This window comes from Oreochromis aureus, linkage group 7 (genome assembly GCF_013358895.1).
Source record: "Oreochromis aureus strain Israel breed Guangdong linkage group 7, ZZ_aureus, whole genome shotgun sequence".
NCBI classification, from domain to species: domain Eukaryota; kingdom Metazoa; phylum Chordata; class Actinopteri; order Cichliformes; family Cichlidae; genus Oreochromis; species Oreochromis aureus.
The window spans coordinates 13,046,254-13,066,361 of NC_052948.1; the positions used below are offsets into that span (position 1 = coordinate 13,046,254).

The 20,108-nt window shown below is 41.8% G+C and overlaps 2 protein-coding genes across 3 annotated transcripts; both read right to left on the reverse strand.

Moving 5' to 3' along the window:
* Positions 1 to 833: 833 nt before the first annotated feature.
* On the reverse strand, positions 834 to 2,060 carry LOC116326261 (beta-1,3-galactosyl-O-glycosyl-glycoprotein beta-1,6-N-acetylglucosaminyltransferase 3-like). Its single transcript, XM_031747459.2, has one exon. The coding sequence runs from the start codon at positions 2,058 to 2,060 to the stop codon at positions 834 to 836; it is 1,227 nt and encodes a 408-aa protein (XP_031603319.2).
* A 377-nt stretch (positions 2,061 to 2,437) lies between these two features.
* LOC116326156 (proprotein convertase subtilisin/kexin type 5) lies at positions 2,438 to 19,237 on the reverse strand. Of its 2 annotated transcripts, none has more exons than XM_039615481.1 (16): positions 18,542 to 19,237; positions 16,853 to 17,056; positions 16,701 to 16,769; positions 16,519 to 16,558; positions 13,929 to 14,074; positions 12,977 to 13,171; positions 10,346 to 10,432; positions 10,040 to 10,238; positions 9,684 to 9,907; positions 9,352 to 9,594; positions 7,556 to 7,801; positions 6,960 to 7,155; positions 6,474 to 6,679; positions 3,828 to 3,928; positions 3,182 to 3,353; positions 2,438 to 3,104 (listed from the first exon to the last, which is right to left on the reverse strand). In XM_039615481.1, the coding sequence occupies exons 1-16, from the start codon at positions 18,918 to 18,920 to the stop codon at positions 2,722 to 2,724; spliced, it is 3,090 nt and encodes a 1,029-aa protein (XP_039471415.1). In that variant the 5' UTR covers positions 18,921 to 19,237; the 3' UTR covers positions 2,438 to 2,721. The 2 variants fall into 2 exon arrangements, with proteins under 2 accessions (XP_039471415.1, XP_031603157.2); XM_031747297.2 differs by having other exon boundaries at positions 16,519 to 16,561; positions 18,542 to 19,236.
* Positions 19,238 to 20,108: the final 871 nt, after the last annotated feature.

Here is a 20,108-nt window from a genome sequence, read left to right on the forward strand (position 1 = left end):
AAACTAGCACCTCTGAAGGAACAATGGGCTGGCAGGTCACTTCCTTGATCATTAATATGCAATGAGTTTATAAGACTGGGGGAAACCTGCAGTCAGCTGAGACTGAAGAAGTCACTTGGATGAGTGATGAAACGTTTCTCCTACTGAAGATGCTGCGTCCAGATGAACAGAATCAAACTTTGGGGCTTTTGAATACACACAGGTGTACACACGGGTGTTCACAGACACAAACTACACCTTTCGTGGCTGCTACCTCAAAGCACATTGTACAGCATGCAAGACCGACAGCGCACCATGACATTCAATATTTAGTGTTTACTGTTATTTACACTTAGCTAGATTATTGCGAGGGTGTTGTGTTTATTATGTTGCTCTCTTTTTTGCTTGTTTTCTCTTTTTTTCTTCTTTCAACAGGTGACCCAGGTGATTTTTTTAAAGTGCCCTTTCTCACTGTCCCCGTCACTGTAAATTACATATCCTTGTTTGAAGGGGACTGCCACACAGGTGACTTTGTCTTCAGTGCAGATTACAGTTTGACTAAATGGTTAGAGGCCGCACTGTTTCATTACATGAAGTATGTAAAACTCAAGTGTGAAAAACCTAAAAAGATTCCTAGACTGTTTTGCCTGTTGCATAGTTCAGCATCAACACTACCGATGCCACTGACTGACTAGTGTTGAATGCAATCAGATAACATTACCAAGAAGAGAGAGTATAATGCAGTTCTGTGTTTCAGGGTTTTCTACGGGTGTAAATTAGAAAGGACTTTCTACTTACAACAAACAACGCAAACTTCACTGAAAATAAATTACACTTTTAAATCATTGTAAGTATTACACAATGGTCACATTTTCCTGATTGGACAGTGGGTCATGGCCTAAAGCTTTGAAACGCAAGATTGATTCCAGACACCTTATGGCAACATCATCAACCTCTGGATCAAACTTATTTGCAAACAGGTGGTGTTGTTTCAGGATCCATGGGAGGTCACCAACTCCATACACACAAACAGCTCTTCTGTAAACACCAGTGCATGGGTAATATGGGGCTCCCTTATTCATATCTCCTGCTAAATGCGACCACTTCACTGCACGAGCCAAAGCTACCATATCTGACATATCATACTTCCCATTTTGGGGCACTGACCCAGGAACAGAGGGCATCCTCTGCAGGGTGGCCCAAAAGTGCTCATCAGGGCTGTACGTGTCCTTCTCCCACTCCAGAAACTTCTGAACCTCTCTGTCCTTCATCACATGTTCCACAAAAGCTCTTGTGACCACAAAGTAGGCACTTCCTGAGAACATGGGGATGCTGATAGGTGGGGCACTTTTCCAGACATATGTGCCGATAACTTTGTTGGTGACTTTGTGATGATACTGCCAACGACCTTTCTTGCGTCTAGGAGTGGCTTCAGACTCCATGCTGTTCCTTCCATTGAGAAACTTCAGTGCCCTCATCATCTCTCCGTTTGTTTTGATGGGGAAGTCTGTCCCACAGGTGTTAAGCAGGTACCTCCAGTTGATGTGAGTATTTAGCAGATCTTTCATGCAATTCAGATCTGCCTGAACTCTGAACCACGAGGCATATACCACTGTTTCTAATTTACTGGCTACAAACACATTGGGAAAGCATGAAACAATCGCAGCCACAGCCTTGTTGAATGTTGCAGAGGATTTCTGGTCCACGTGTACACAGTAGATGTTCTGAGGAGCATAAACAGCTCGTAGAAGCCGCTCAAACATCTCAATTTTCTCATGGATCACCATGGAGTATGCAATGGGGAAATCTTTCTCTTCCTCACTGAGAGGAACTGTGATGAAACCTCTTTTTTCAATGTAAGCTTGACAGTTCACTGTTGCATTAATGTAGAAGTCCTCAGAAAAAACATTCTTCTTTTGCCTGGATGACAGAAGCCCTTCTAATTCACATTCCTTGCCTCCAGTGATAAGAGCCAAATTACCAGGCAGATCAACTGAGAACTGAGGAGGTATTTGCAGATCAGACGATGACTGTTCATCAGAGCCAAATCTCCAAAGAGCGAAAAAAAGGAACAAAACCATCAAGATAAGAAAAAGATTTCTCAACATACGATGCTTCGTAAAATACATATCCTTGTTTGAAGGGGACTGCCGCACAGGTGACTTTGTCTTCAGTGCAGGTTACAGTTCGACTAAATGGTGAGAGGCTGCACTGTTTCATTACATTGGGAAATATGTAAAACTAAGGCGTGGAAAACCCGAAATACATTCCCGGAGTATTTTACCTTTTACAGAATTGTATTCAACTCTACTGATGCCACTCATAGATTAGATGACACTGATAACGTTACCAGAATGATAGAGTTTAAGGCAGTTGTTTGTTTCAAGGCATTCAAACGGTGTAAATTAGAAAAGATTCTCTTTCTAACAAAGAAGTTTAACTTACAGTATATGACCAATTCACTGTTTCACAAGCATGACTTTAATATCAAGTTGAAAAAAAACCCATATACATTTACACAAACGTGTACGGTCTTTACTGTTTCACGTGTCTAAGAATTTCCATTATACAGATACAGGCACTTCATAGAATAAATATTCACCTGAAGTCGAAAGAAACATATCAAAGCAAATTACTGCTGCATTCTCTTTTACACATTAACTATTTTAACTTTGACTACTTGTCCATCTTGATACTGAGCATCCTGACACATTCCTCAGTTACTCTGAGCTCTAGATGCATCTAAGAATGACTAAAACGGGTGTTCTCATCCACATCCTGGTCTGCATCTGTGTCCTGCTCGTGGATGAAGCTGTAGCGCCGATAAACGGATCCACCTTTGCTGGTGTACACCACATCTACCTCATCTCCGCTATCTGGCTCGGGCACGCCGTGGGGCATGTTAATGTTCGCACTACCACTCAATCTCTCATAGCTTCGTTTCCAACAAAGCCTCTTCCTAGCATGGGCTTTAACCAAGATAAATACAGCCAGAGCCAAACCAATTGCCAGCAGCAGAGCAACAGGCAAGGCAGCTGAGGTGTGCTTCAGAGTTCTGGAGGACAAACTCATATCGGTTTCCTGGATGTCTCCTGATTTGGGATGGGGCGCCTCCACACACAGTGCTAGAAAAACACAAAATTCCTTTAGTAGACTGTCACATTTACTGTTATCTTTCACTTATGAAAGATAGCAGCTCTACCTGAGCGGCTGTCACAAACACAGCAATCGGTGTAATTGCCTCCAGTCTGACAGCATGGAGCACAACGGTTCTCCACAGCATGAAGAGCAGAGTCAGTGTGACAAGTCAGACAGTGGTCAGGTCCAGGGCCGTAGCAATGCCTGCATGACTTGTTGCAAGGCTCACATGTTTCCTACAATTGAACAGTTAGACACATAGACATTAGGCAGATAAAAGGTTATGCCAGAGGTTATGTTATGCTCGGAAGAGATTGGAAGGCAAATAGTCCAGCCTGTTTCACCACTAACAGTTCTAACCTGACAATACGCAGTCTTACTCACTGTTAATCCTGTTTTACTACATCCTGGTTTTGAAAGGATGTCTATGTACTTTCGTCTGTGTACTGTCACAAGCTAGTGATCAGTAGGCATACAAAGAACATCCGTGGTAGCTCGCTTACGAATATATGCGACAGCCAAACTAAAATACTAATTTGGATCAGTGTTTATATTATTTCACTCATTTACTGAGGTGTGATCAATTCGTGTCTGTAGGCAGATTGTATGCTATCAGTTTAACAGAGAACACCTGCCATTTGCCTTTAAATACAATGTTTATGATACATAGAGTAGTACAATGACAAGACGATCATTACATCACAACCCACCTCTTCAGAAAAGTACAGTCCCTCCTTACAGCGTGGATAGCAGACTTGGTCCTGTAAAGTGCTGCCCCAGTCACAAGTCAAGCAGCCCTGAGGAGAGGCATCTGCAAACACACATATAGGCACTGAGCAGATACCTAATGCCAAAGTGAATCCTCGATATTGACAGTTTGGAAATACAGGGAGTGCAGAATTATTAGGCAAGTTGTATTTTTGAGGAATAATTTTATTGAACAACAACCATGTTCTCAATGAACCCAAAAAACTCATTAATATCAAAGCTGAAATGTTTTAGTTTGTTTTAGTTTTAGCTATTTTAGGGGATATCTGTGTGTGCAGGTGACTATTACTGTGCAGAATTATTAGGCAACTTAACAAAAAAAATATATACCCATTTCAATTATTTATTTTACCAGTGAAACCAATATAACATCTCCACATTCACAAATATACATTTCTGACATTCAAAAACAAATCAGCGACCAATATAGCCACCTTTCTTTGCAAGGACACTCAAAAGCCTGCCATCCATGGATTCTGTCAGTGTTTTGATCTGTTCACCATCAACATTTGCGTGCAGCAGCAACCACAGCCTCCCAGACACTGTTCAGAGAGGTGTACTGTTTCCCTCCTTGTAAATCTCACATTTGATGATGGACCACAGGTTCTCAATGGGGTTCAGATCAGGTGAACAAGGAGGCCATGTCATTAGTTTTTTTCTTCTTTTATACCCTTTCTTGCCAGCCACGCTGTGGAGTACTTGGACGTGTGTGATGGAGCATTGTCCTGCATGAAAATCATGTTTTTCTTAAAGGATGCAGACTTCTTCCTGTACCACTGCTTGAAGAAGGTGTCTTCCAGAAACTGGCAGTAGGACTGGGAGTTGAGCTTGACTCCATCCTCAACCCGAAAAGCCCCCCACAAGCTCATCTTTGATGATACCAGCCCAAACCAGTACTCCACCTCCACCTTGCTGGCGTCTGAGTCGGACTGGAGCTCTCTGCCCTTTACCAATCCAGCCACGGGCCCATCCATCTGGCCCATCAAGACTCACTCTCATTTCATCAGTCCATAAAACCTTAGAAAAATCAGTCTTGAGATATTTCTTGGCCCAGTCTTGACGTTTCAGCTTGTGTGCCTTGTTCAGTGGTGGTCGTCTTTCAGCCTTTCTTACCTTGGCCATGTCTCTGAGTATTGCACACCTTGTGCTTTTGGGCACTCCAGTGATGTTGCAGCTCTGAAATATGGCCAAACTGGTGGCAAGTGGCATCTTGGCAGCTGCACGCTTGACTTTTCTCAGTTCATGGGCAGTTATTTTGCACCTTGGTTTTCCACACGCTTTTGCGACCCTGTTGACTATTTTGAATGAAACGCTTGATTGTTCGATGATCACGCTTCAGAAGCTTTGCAATTTTAAGACTGCTGCATCCCTCTGCAAGATATCTCACTATTTTTGACTTTTCTGAGCCTGTCAAGTCCTTCTTTTGACCCATTTTGCCAAAGGAAAGGAAGTTGCCTAATAATTATGCACACCTGATATAGGGTGTTGATGTCATTAGACCACACCCCTTCTCATTACAGAGATGCACATCACCTAATATGCTTAATTGGTAGTAGGCTTTCGAGCCTATACAGCTTGGAGTAAGACAACATGCATGAAGAGGATGATGTGGACAAAATACTCATTTGCCTAATAATTCTGCACTCCCTGTATAAAGTACATTCAGAAATTATTCAAACCCCAGTTCAGGGTCAAAGGTGGTGGTGGTTGCAACCCAGTGCATCACACTGTGAGAACAAGGCAGAGTAACTGGAGAGACCCATGCAGACATCCACATATAGAAGGACTGCCTGTGAGGCAACAGTCTTCCCCAGCATACCACCAATTAGTATCCTAAAACCATTTAAAGAATTTTTATCCTTCATCAATGAACAGTCAGTCTACAAAAATAAAAAATAAAGTAAAAACTGAGTTGTTTTTCATTTAATACTACTGGATGAAGCTGTGCTGCTAGATACTGTACTACTGCAAGCTCCATACTTCAGTAAGTCTTCTACTAAGGACATGCCTCATCTAGCCTCTCTGCCATAAAGCCCAGATCACTGGAGTGCTGCTATAATGCATGTTCTATTTGTCCCATGTCACCACAGGTTCTCTGGAGGTCACCAGGTTCCTTACCACCTTTAGTACCACGATCTTGCTCTCATGATTCCTCAGTTTGGGAATCGTTTGTCTACAGGAAGAGTGCTTTTTGCTCCAAATGTGGTCCCTGTAAGAATATGGATCTGTGCCTCCACACAGTCATGTCTACGAGCACTTTAGGGAGGGCTTTTGAGTTCATTTTGCTTCTGCTTTGATTTTGTTTTCGTGTGCCAATCAAGGTACAGAAACATCTCAAAGATGATCAAGAGAAACGAGAGACTCCCGAGTTAAAATGAAAGCAAAAGGTCTGAATAGTTACATCAGTGTTACATTTCAGGAGGAATTTTCTATTTCTGTTTGCTGAACTGAAATTAATTTAAATGATTAGAACAAAAAGCTGTATGTATGTAACACAGTAAAACAAATAAAAAGTAAAAAACATGTCTGAATACTTAAAAATATGGGTTTCTGTTGAGTCACTGGTTTGACATTTCATCTCTACCTACCTATGCATGTCTGACAACTGGTATGACATTGTTTGCAGAAGTCGTCAGATTGATAGAAGTGGTGTGGGCAGCGCTCAACACACAGCTTGGTGCCTTTCAGCTCCAGCAGAGGAGGGGGACACGCCCTGCAAGACTCGGGCCCCGGTCCTGTACACAGCTCACAGGACTGGTGACATTTATGACACTGGGAGCCCTCACTGTAATACCTGAAGAAATGCATAAAAACAATGGGTTAAAACATTTCCTTCATGTCTGTCAAATATGTAACTGATAAAAAAAAAGCTTTAAGAATAAGTTACTTTGTTGCTGAAGAAGGAGAAACCACGTTACACCCTTTCTTTCTAAGAAACTTTGGTTCACTTCCAAAACAAATACTGTATGATCTCTAATTTGGGGTCACTAAACCATAAAGGTCTGTTTGCAGAAATTGTTTGTCTACTTAAGGTAAACATTTCACAAATAGCAATAGAGCATGAAGCTTTCTACCCAGTGGGACAATGGATGACGCAGAGCTGAAGGAGCCGCAGATATCCTGGAGAACACGTAAGACAATCTCTTGGTGATGCACTAGTGCAAGAGGAACACACGTGGTCACAAGGCAAACAGAGTCCCAACATCTTTCCATCAGCTTCCTGCCTTGTGGTATACGTGCCATCAGGACACGTATTAACACATGTGCTGTCTGGAAAAAAGCATACAGCAACAGAGTTAGCACCTTAACTTGGTGGCGTACTCACTTCAGAGAAGCAACCAGTCTATCCAATAGTTGTACAACTGCATAAATCTGTTTAACTTGAGCTGAAATTTTTAAATAGTCTTACAAAAGCCATTATTATGAAGCCAGCTGTGAGAGCACTAAATGCAAAAGCAGAGTCTATAACTCGGGCCAAAAATTTCATTAGTGATTAAAATGAGAAAAGGTTTTTTCAAACACCTGTAGAGCTAACAGTTAAGATAAATGATTCAGATTTGTTTTGTCTTTGCATGATAAATCAACTTTAAAACAATCAGTTTTGTGCTGATTTTCATTTATACCACAAATCACCTCTGTGTCTGCACATAAACCTGTGGAAAATGCTCACTGTAAAGGTATCTGGGCACAGCACAGGTCTGGCATTCATCGTTGCCTGGCCCCTCACACGAAAGACAGTGTCGGTGGCAACCCTTGCAGGTGAACTGGTCGTTGTGTAGGTAGGTCCCCGGTGGGCAGGCTGTATCACCCGTCACACCACACAGTAACGTGTTTGGATCCAACACGAGTCCTCTCTCGCACTGGGTGCACTCGTTGGCATCCGGCCCGGAGCAGCTAAGGCAAGTCTGGTGGCACTCTAAATACAACCAAGCAAAGCAGATTGCAACACTTTCATGTCACATTACCACATTTACACAAGAGGATGCGATAATCATGTTTTACAGCCGAATGAAATTCATTTTAAGCAAATAGCTTATTTCATTATCACTCAGTTGTGAGTTTAGTAATTGCTTTTGGCCACTGCATTAACCTCCCTTTGTTACACATTTTCTGTTTTATTTTATTTTTAATGCTTATTCAAGCATTAACATTATTCAAGGTAATTAGTATGGAAAAAAAAGTCTAATAGAAGGTGTGAGGAGAAAATTGGATGATCTCGCTTTCAAGGTTTCCAGAACTCACCGAGATCCAGAACCGATTGCTGACACACAAATTCAAATGGTCAGAATAGGACCTGTACAGTGAAACAAAATCAGCACTTCTGCTGGAAGGAATGTGGTGCTGCAAGCTGATTTATTTTACATTATGATCTAATTTATACAGTCGTATAGGTACGACTGTATAAACACTACAGTATAGTATAAATACTATAATACTGCAGGACTATGAGCAAACTGCTTTTAAAAAGTTCTGTAATAAAAACGAATCAGAAAATACAATAATAATAACAACTCTGGGCTTCTTTTACATTAATTCCCTAAAAACTATGATATGGAAGGGGTCAGTTTGATCAATTGCAACACATCTACATGTTAATTTATCCAACTACTTATACAAAGGGATATCCCAACTCTATATTACACAGGTGCAAGTCCTGTGAGTCAAAGTACTTTCAGCAACACATTGTGAAAGAAAATTAGAGAATATTACTTGTGGGGTTATCTTAAAAAATACTGGTGGTGCCAGTAGTACCCCTCAGGCTCCTAGTAGATGCACCTATGGTATAAATGTGAAAATCCTATGTTGCTTTGTTCTGAAGTTATCACATTCACAAGATTTTCAGAAAACTTGACTTCTGACCTTGAGGTCGAGGTCACCCAGATTTGAAGTTTTCTGAAATTTTTAGTATGTGCACCCATGGTATTGATTTGAAAGTCTTAGGTGGTTTCCTTCTCGAGTTATCACATTCATAAACATGGGCGTTCATGCCAGCCACCCGCTCGGCAGGGTGACAACCACACCCCATCAGCCTTTTACGCCTGAGGGGTAAAAACAAATAACTTTGCAACATTGCAGAATTCCTGCTAATAGGAAGGTCAAATCCAAAACTCAAACAGAGGTAATATCATTGGATTTAAATGAAATGAAATTTGACAGTTGCATTTCATACTTGCTATAGTTTCAATTTCTAAAATTTCAATTTCATCAAAATTGAATAAATATTTAAGGAAGAGCAGCCATCTGAAAATTAGAACCTACCTCCCTGATTTGGTCTTTTTTTCTAAAATTCAGATGTCAAAATGTATTTTAATCATTTTGACATCTGAATTTATGGTCTTTGAACTGATGTAGTAGCATCATTAAAACTAGTAAGACATCTCGCTGTAGAACGGTGAAGCCGTAACAAGAAAACTCCACATATTTGGTGTTTAAAACCAAACCCAATCTGTGAATCCAGGTGCTCACCTTGACACTCCATAGCTGCAGTCTCATAGTAAGTACCAGCGGGGCAGTCCTTTGAGCATACACCTTTATAGAGCTTGGGGCTATAGGTTGAGCAGGTCTCACAATCATCCGCTGAAGGCCCTGAACAGCTGCCACACGTAGGGTGGCACTGACCGCAGCGGCCCTCCTCCATGTCCTCATAATAGCCCACAGGACAACTAGCCTTACACTCACCGTTCAGCATCAAGTAAAGGAAACTGCAACCTGGAGGGGGGAAAAAATTTGTAACGCAAATCCCTCACCTGTATCGAACATTATATCATTTAAATCTGCTGACTGTGCTAATAACTCACGGAAGCAGGTCCTATCATCTGAGCAAACGTCACAGTGGGGAGGACATCGTCTGCAGGTACCATCATCTGCAGGATACATTCCCAGCGAACAGTTGAGTCTACACATGCCACTCTCCAGGTAGTAGCCGTCAGCACAGGACAGACACTGGGATTTGATCTCATCACATGTGAGACAGGAGCTATCACAGGCTTCACACGCCCCCTCTGCTGTCTCAAAGAAACCTCTAAAGAAAACAAACAAAAGAAACAATATGATCAGGAGAAAACAAAACACACAAAGAAAAGCGAAGCATGAAGAAGATCGTGTCATCATTGCCAAGCTCCGTGTTTGTTTCACCGCTTATCAAACTGCTTACTCTGGGCAATTGGACCAGCACCGGCCTTGGTGGAGAAAAAGTTTATCGGTGCCTTTGGAACAGCTGATGCAGTTATCACTGGTGTCCACACAGGCCTCACAGCTGGGAGAGCAGTCCTCACACAGCTGAGTGGCAGAGTTTGCATATGAGCCAGGTGGACACTGCTCTACACAGGAACTGTCCTGGTCCAGGAAATACCCTGTGAAGCACAAATACACACACATCCAGACTCGCACGATTGGCATCAAGAATTAACATTGCAATTAAGATCGTTTAATCTGAAAGGCTAAAAGCAGTAAATATTACCTTTAAAACAAGAAGAACAATCCAGTGCCTGTGGGCCAAAACAGGTCTTACAGGAAACATCGCATGTGTGACATTCACCATATTTCCCTGGATGCAAAAAATATACATACAGGGAGTGCAGAATTATTAGGCAAATAAGCATTTTGTCCACATCATCCTCTTCATGCATGTTGTCTTACTCCAAGCTGTATAGGCTCGAAAGCCTACTACCAATTAAGCATATTAGGTGATGTGCATCTCTGTAATGAGAAGGGGTGTGGTCTAATGATATCAACACCCTATATCAGGTGTGCATAATTATTAGGCAACTTCCTTTCCTTTGGCAAAATGGGTCAAAAGAAGGACTTGACAGGCTCAGAAAAGTCAAAAATAGTGAGATATCTTGCAGAGGGATGCAGCAGTCTTAAAATTGCAAAGCTTCTGAAGCGTGATCATCGAACAATCAAGCGTTTCATTCAAAATAGTCAACAGGGTCGCAAGAAGCGTGTGGAAAACCAAGGCGCAAAATAACTGCCCATGAACTGAGAAAAGTCAAGCGTGCAGCTGCCAAGATGCCACTTGCCACCAGTTTGGCCATATTTCAGAGCTGCAACATCACTGGAGTGCCCAAAAGCACAAGGTGTGCAATACTCAGAGACATGGCCAAGGTAAGAAAGGCTGAAAGACGACCACCACTGAACAAGACACACAAGCTGAAACGTCAAGACTGGGCCAAGAAATATCTCAAGACTGATTTTTCTAAGTTTTTATGGACTGATGAAATGAGAGTGAGTCTTGATGGGCCAGATGGATGGGCCCGTGGCTGGATTGGTAAAGGGCAGAGAGCTCCAGTCCGACTCAGACGCCAGCAAGGTGGAGGTGGAGTACTGGTTTGGGCTGGTATCATCAAAGATGAGCTTGTGGGGCCTTTTCGGGTTGAGGATGGAGTCAAGCTCAACTCCCAGTCCTACTGCCAGTTTCTGGAAGACACCTTCTTCAAGCAGTGGTACAGGAAGAAGTCTGCATCCTTCAAGAAAAACATGATTTTCATGCAGAACAATGCTCCATCACACACGTCCAAGTACTCCACAGCGTGGCTGGCAAGAAAGGGTATAAAAGAAGAAAAACTAATGACATGGCCTCCTTGTTCACCTGATCTGAACCCCATTGAGAACCTGTGGTCCATCATCAAATGTGAGATTTACAAGGAGGGAAAACAGTACACCTCTCTGAACAGTGTCTGGGAGGCTGTGGTTGCTGCTGCATGCAATGTTGATGGTGAACAGATCAAAACACTGACAGAATCCATGGATGGCAGGCTTTTGAGTGTCCTTGCAAAGAAAGGTGGCTATATTGGTCGCTGATTTGTTTTTGTTTTGTTTTGAATGTCAGAAATGTATATTTGTGAATGTGGAGATGTTATATTGGTTTCACTGGTAAAAATAAATAATTGAAATGGGTATATATTTGTTTTTGTTAAGTTGCCTAATAATTATGCACAGTAATAGTCACCTGCACACACAGATATCCCCCTAAAATAGCTAAAACTAAAAACAAACTAAACTACTTCCAAAAACATTCAGCTTTGATATTAATGAGTTTTTTGGGTTCATTGAGAACATGGTTGTTGTTCAATAATAAAATTATTCCTCAAAAATACAACTTGCCTAATAATTCTGCACTCCCTGTACAGCGCACAGCTTGTTTTACCCATCCCCACCACAAGAGGGAACCATAACAAGACTTAACTTTAGTGTCTCAGGCACAAATAGACTATAAGAAAGGGCTCTATGGGCAGAAATAAACAGAAATGATTGATAATCAGGAGCTTTTGGACTATTGCATTCTGTATTCAAAAGCAAACATTTAGAAAAGGTATTGCTTTAAAACCATTCATGTTCAGTGTTGCCTAAGGATAAAACAGGTACTAGTGTTTAAAAAAAATACATTAAATTGCAAATGCGCATCTTAATAACAGCTCTTGGCTCCTTCAAAGTGACAGCACCTGGTCAGTTTTACAGATATGTGGAATGACACCTGGGTTAAAATGGAAACCCAAGAAGTAGAATGTTTTAAATGAAGCCGTTTCCTTACAATAGCAGTATATAGCAAGGAAAAATACTTGATGGCTGAATGCGAACTGGCTTATCCACAGACATAAGCAAATAATAAAACCAACGATGTGGAAATTAAAACAATCGACTTATTAACCGTGTATGGCTGATAACAAGAACAATGGAGTATTGTATCCAAGTGCTGGCGACACAGACACAAAAGAGAAGGGGCTGGAGAGGTGGATGCTTGAGGCAGATGACCCCTGAGGTCCTTCAGCAGGGTTCAAGCTTGTGGGCTCAGCAGCAAGTATCAACTTCCTAAAGTGTCCTTGAGCAGGACGATGAATCCCTCCACATTTCTGGGACAGTGTACTGACCTCCAGTGTCACCCAAAAGAGAAAAGCAATCATTTCCACCAGGGACTCACAGAAGTATCGTGTTACAAGTGTTTTCTGTGATTCAGCTATGACCCGATATGTCATTCTGTCCTTTTGTTCATAAATTTGTAAATCTGTAATTTACCTGGATTACAGTGGATCACATAAAACTTCTTTTTTAACCAGCCTAAGTCAGCTTTCATTGTGCTGCTTCTACTTACCATCAAAATACTGTCCCTGTGGGCAGTTAATGTGAGGACACTGTCCATGTACAGGAAAATTCCCACCAGGACAAAGGTCGCAGTCTGTTGCACGAGGTCCGTGGCATGTCTGGCACGAGCTGTGGCAAGACTGACAGCGCCACCCGCTGGAGTCGCTGAAGGTTTGCTGAGGACACTGTTTAATACATTGTCCCTCTGACACAGACACAGAGGCACAGAGAGGGACTGATGTTATTATGACATTATTCCATTACAGCATTTCTTCTATACTGACAATCTTAAAAACATGGATACTATAGCAGGCAAAAGCACTTCTCTACATGTTCTCATCTACTTTTTCTCTGTAGAAATAAGTCAAGAGAAACCCAAAGAAGTTACTTTGATTTGTAAAACACTATTTATTCTGTAAATGGTGCTGATAAACTTATTCTCATAAGTGAGCTGTGCACTGCTGTGTAAATCCTTCTCCTTTGCCTGCCCTTATAGGATCACTCTCTCTCCAAATTCCATCTGACTGCCCAGGCACAAAACAATGACCTAGATTTTTTTTTTTTTTTTTTGGAAACTGGACCTTGTAGCTAAAGAAGGTGGAGGCCGATTAGTGCAGCAGTGGGCTCGCCAATCTTTCTTTACTATAGCTTTGTTTCCAGGCTTTATTTACAGTCTCCGACCTTTTCTCCCATGCCTACAGAGCACAAAAACACAATCCCTTCTTCTTTGTTTGCATAAATCATACATTTGCATATCTTATGTTACAGATTTGCTTAAATGAACATGTTTTGCAAGCCAAATTAAGACTCAGAGTGCTTTCATTTGTCTTTGGATAGTCTCAAAAACAAAGTGATTAAAGAATATATTGAATATACTCTTTTAGTGTGGTGTGGAACATCTGCATCATTTAGTATACTGATAGTAAGGAAAGCATAGATATATGATTGTTATTTGCTTCTACCGTTGAGAAAGTAACCAGGCTGGCAGGCAAAGCAGTGCGTGTTATTCCTGCAGTCTTCACATGGTGCTGGGCAGGAGAGACAGACACGCCTGCTTCTGTCCTCATAGGTGCTCTGAGGACAATGTCTGCGACACTGGTGCCTGAAACTGTAGAGAAAGGTTCATGGAAAATCTTCCATTGGTTTCTTTAACTTGTTTGCACGTGTTGAGAAATAATAATCCCCGGCAATTAGCAAAGTATTTTTCCTCAGTAGAACTTTTAATAGGTCAGTGACTGCATTACTTGAACTCCCTGCCACAGCTATTAAATGAAAGTAGACTCTGTTTTGCAAAGCAAACATGCTGACAGAACTATTGTGATATCAAAAAAGCCGATGAAAAGCACCATGATCTGGTGGCAGCAGAAACACAAAGTATACCGCACACAAGCGGTAATCCCAACATGCACTGTGTCAGTAAGCCGTACACCTGTAGATGAACTGTTGACTTCAGAGCACTCCTCTCCCAACTCATGCAGTTTAGACGAACAACAGTAGGGACAGGAAGCACAATGTAGGCTGGCTTTCTCCAAGCATATTGTGGTTCTACTTTCTTCTTAAGGCAAAAAGATAATTGGTGTTTTATTTGTAGCCCTTAGGTATGGGGTGATTTCTGTCATTAACCTATCCTATCAGTCCTTCGGGGCTTAACTGTCTTATTAAACATGAGACAGCTGCCCTAGAAACGAGCTTTAAAAAAAGTGAAGATTTGATTTGCAAAGATGTCACGCTAAAACATTAAAGAAAGAGGGACTTAAAGCAAGCCAAGCAGCAAATAAGCCACCAACATATGTGATGCAGCATCTTGTGTAGCCTATTCCACCACCTTCCTACATAAGGGAACCTGACCAGTGACAGCCCAACCTGCCCTTCCTACTGCGTTGCCGTGGATCTGGTGTTAAGATGTGGGGGTTGTTTGAGGAGGAACAGCTGGAGGCGCCACACTGCATCCATCAAGTGGTTCACAATAGCAGCTGGTACAAACCAGGCCCCGTCTCTGCTTTAAAATCTGCAGGATGTTTAAGAATCCCCCTGTGCAAACACCAGGCTATCCATTCCAGAAGAGCACATTTGCATTTCCAACGCAACTTCTGTTTAGGTCTTTTACTCCTGGACTTTGTTAGTAAGGAAGAAAATATACTGCAGGTAGTCTCAGAAAAGAGAAAGCCCCAGGAAATGAATGATTTAAATTATAGTGAGAATGAATCACAGCAATTTTTGGTTTTGCTGCACTTTTTGGTTCCTTGGGGAGGAAGGTAAATGCCAATAAATACCAAACATCCATCATGCTGTGATTTCTTTTAAAAGACGGCGTTTAATGCAAGAGTAACACTGGCCTCACTGATTCATGGTTATGCCAAAGCTGTCGAACTTTAACATTTTTCACTACTACTACCAGCAAAATCTCAAAAGGAGGAATTTCTTTTAGTGCTCGAAACTGTCACAATCTGTTGCAGTGTGGCTGTTTTTCCAATTTATAACAGCTCCCTGCTGGATTATATTTATTTTATTTTTATCTGCTACACATGTAGATATATAACATCTATAACAACATAGAATGCTAAGATGAAAAGTCATATTGAATCTCTAAAACCATACTTTTAAAGAAAACTACACAAGCAGATGCAGAAAAATAGACTACCCCAATAAACCTGTGTAGCATCCACAAAAGCAGGTGCTGGATTTTCTTGCAGCTCTTCCATCTCTACTTGTTTTTCTCTACTCCTCACATATAAGAACACTTTGTTAAGTCTCTTCTGAGCTCAAAACCAAGGCTCAGGTAACAGCGTATGATTCTGAATGGAAGGTAACCTGATTCAGACGACTCCAGGAGGCCTAAACTCAGGGGAGGAGTGCACAATTGGGGGTCTGTTCAGGCTCTATAACCTGTGTTACACACTGCGTCCAATTGATAAGCTGGTGTAAACAGGAACATAGATGCAATTTTCTGTAGAGGCAAGAAAGCTAAGCATATTCTGATAAGCAATTTGTGAAATGGTTGGCCATATAATGCCTCACAGTGCATATAGATTTACCAGACTCAGTTTTTGTTGTTGTTGGTTTTTTTCCTGCAAAGCAATACCAATGAATATAAAAAACAATTACAGGGTCGTTGTGAGGTTAATTGTTTCTTGGCAGCATATTTAATCTCCATAAAAAAAAGAAAAACTGTTTGAAAAATCATAAAGCATAGCATGCAAAAGCATAACTGTTCCATGCTGGAAAACAAATAACTAAGTCGAGTTTTCTCATTTTACTATTTGCAACATTTCAGTCCTTTTGGACTCAAATTTATAAGCGTAAACTGATTAACTAATTTTAAAACTGTAAAAAATCAGAGAAGAAATTACAGCAAATAATGATTTCAATTTTTTGTGTTTTTTTACTAATAATTACTAATATTCAAACTAATAGAAAATACCTGTCAAATCCATAAACAATGAAAAGATAATTCCCAAATGACGCTGTTGTCTGTGGATGATTTCAGAGCAGAACAGGAGGAAAACACAGTTATCAAAATATAATAATAAGCTAAGAAAAAAAAACACTCACAGAAAGTAACCTTCAACACAGCTGCTACAGATCTCTGGGTCTTCTGGGAACAGAGGAGAAAAGGTGATTAATTAGCATTCATAGGGAGAAACAAAGTGCATTGTGCTCCTTTATCATGGGGGTTTTAATATACATCGCTAAACAGTAATGGTGTGTGGGCCTCATACAGAAAGCATGTTTACCTGTGTAACATGTTTTGCAGCCAATTTCACAGTCAATGCACTCTCCTGTATCAGGGTCCTGCACCTGCCCTGAAACACAGAGGCCCAGAATACTGAATGCCTCTCTGTTAGGCAAAGATATCGCCTCCACAAAAACTCTGTTTTGCACTTACCTATGCTGCACAGTGCTGTTTGGCAGACCCCATTGTGAAGTTTGTAATGTCCTCGACACTTGGCACATATGTTGCCATCTGTGCACAGTTCACAATTGGCTATGCAGGGCAGGCAGGCATAGTGACCCCTGTCAGGATAGAATCCCCGTGGGCAGTGTGTCCGACAGCGACCTTGGTGGAGGAAACGTTCCTGTCCGTCTTCATCTGAGGAGGAAGAGGAGGTCACGGAGGAGCTGTTAGCATACTCTATTTTCCCTTATCATAAAAATGCTGTTTGCCGTATTCTGAGAGTGAAAAACATTCGGATTCACGAAATAAATACAGAGGTAAGCTTTAATCTTTCCTTCATCCGACAGCCAGTCGGATGAAGGAAAGTTAAAAAGACATGGCAACTGTGTAAAAGTAAGTGCCTAATGAAAGATGAGGATTGCTGAGGGAATCTGTGGCAACTGCTGGGAGGCGCTTGATTCAGAGATTTCACATGCATATTTAATAAAAACAGAGAATAGTGGCTGGAAAATGGAAGGCATAAGCATCATTATAAACTGACTGCAGACTGACTGCAGACAGCAACAGTGCCAGATCACTTCTTGACTGATGCTCCAACTAATATAAACACTGGCAATTAGCGGCAGACCAGAGATCAGAGCTGTAGGCAGAGACAGCCTTGTGTTGGCCCTCATGATTAATGCTCTGCCACCTGCCACTAGCCTAGCAAGGCACCTGTGGCACCTGAGGCATCTCTGAGAGCAGCCGAGTTACAGCATTGTCTCATCTGCTCAGCGCCACACAGAAGATGTGTGAGACAGGGAGGAGAGCGGCTGCAAGCTGCTGCTGCTGCCTCTCCTATCCTTCCATTTCCCTCAATCACAGCATGATCAGAAAAATATGGCACATGACAACCAAGCATAGGTCCATCAGACAAGAATGTGTAGTAAGATAATCAGTAATGTGTGTTCACGGGAGGGAGAGTGTGAGGGAAAGAGGGACAGACTTGCAGCTTTTGCAGGTTGAGCCTAGTCAACTGCAACAGGACTACTTCTAGCTCTTCCAGATATTTTTTCCCTATTCTGATTAACAAAGGCCTCTTTCTGACATGATCACATTACACCGTGAAAACTCGGGTGAAAAACGATCATACATTCAGCCCTTCCCTATTTCAAAGGTAGCCAGCAAGTCCTACAGCCACCCTCTCTGATTGTTTAACAAGAGTAAATGGTAAACCAGAGCTGAATGCTCCTTGTCGAACAAAAGCCTTTTTTAAAGAGCTGGGTAATCATTAAATAGACTAGTAAAAAAAAAACAAAAAAACTGGATTACTGAGTCGTCAACAGGTCTTTGCCATAATCCTGGTATCTGCGTGGTAAAATAATAACAAATTATAATAAAATCCTTCAAAAAAAAAAACAACTATTATATGAACAATGGCATGCAAATTTAGTGCTCTCATGTCCTCATTTCATAGGTAGTATGTTGGATCTTTTTGCCAATGATGATGAAAACTTAAGTTATTGTCACATAAGATACACGACTTTAAAAAAATCCGTGGGTATATCAAATGCACTGTAAGCTAGTGTGTGGGGAAAATGTAATGGATATTTAATAAACATCGCCTTTTTTCATTTGAGAAAGCCATCAACAACAGCCCTATATTCACTGCGTTATACGTGCTAAGGAAATCCTACTCACAAACTCCACAGGTAGTGCATTCAAACAGCTCGTGTCCGTAGCACTCGGAGCAGGTGGGATGACACAGGACACACTGGTTCTTCAGCATAAACTGGCCACTCGGACAGGGCGACGAGGGTTTACATCCAGTAAATCCAACGCAGAAGACCAGGAGAATGACAAACGCGACGAAGGACCTCATGGCTGTGCCCGAGGACTTTCGGTTGAAAGTGAGAAAGACGGCAAACAGTGAGGACTGTCTCCAAAGACGCAGTGTCCGTGCGGCAGGTAAAGCTGGCGGATCGATATGGGGGCTCGGTGTGAGGCACCAGCCCAGAGATAACTTGCTGGACCAGTTCAAGTGAAACACTGGACAATGAGAATGGACCGCGGTGAGCATTTACTCAATGAGCCAAAGAAAATGAGAAAACACCCAGTCTCTGTGAGTCACGATAGAAAGATAGATAAATAATTTCCCCAGCACTGGAATATAGATCCCAAACCAAACGTCTACCTGTTAGGTACGTCTACTAAAATAACACCATGAAATACTGTTGGAGAATTTGTTTCTTGTAGAAACTCGAGATTTTGCCTGTGTATGACAGAACTTTGAAGAAAAATGAAAAACTATATATATATGTAAAAGATTTCCTAACCTATTGTCTACCCCATTAACCCAGAGGTCTACTTCACCACCACCATCGTCACCTATTTTGACATCAGTAATAAACGTTATGTAGACTAATCCCCCTTTTTTTTTATCTTATTTTTTTGTTTTAAAGTAATTAAAACCTAAAATGTAGAAGCCTTGTGAAATGTATGACAGATTTAAATATCCACAGGTGTTCCTAATAAAGTGGTAAATGAGTGCAGCAGTCTTCAGTGTGTTTTTAATCTCAGGAGAATAGCTTTGCAGTCACTGGAGTTTCGTACAGTCTGTGATTACGCTGGCTTTTCATTTCTTTCCTGTTTTTTTTCTTTATTGGTTCATGCACAGCGGCCTCTGGCGGCCAAATGCTGGATGCGCATGCGAGGGCGTGTGCAAAAAAAAAAGGGCTCGTCAGAGGCAGACGTCACGCGGCGACCGGAGGAGGCGTGGCTTGGTTCTGCTGCAGCGGAGAGAAACATGACATGGGGATGAGCGAGAGAGAGGGAGTGAGTGACACAGCCTGATAGGAATAAACGGCTCGTCAGAGGTCTGGACTCCAAACGCTATGATGGGGAGCCATGACTGAAGGCAGAACGGTAAGAGACACGGATGATTTCCTTTTACATGTACGTGTATGCTATATTTCGCACGCACGGCGCGACACGTAGATTCGTGGCTCATTTGGTAGTGAGTACAAAAGGCTGCCACTGCAGACAGGTGCACCTGCCTTTATGGGAGTACGTGCCTCGATGCATTCAACTTCAGCTCCTGTGCGAATACCTTTAATTTTCTTTGGACGAAGACAAACGCACGGAGGCCACAGATTTCCTCGACGGTCTGGGATGAGTCTTGGAGTACAATGCTGTAAACATGGACCTCAATGCTTAGTCACAGACCTTTGTGATGTAGCAATATAATATAGGCATCATCCGAGGCAGC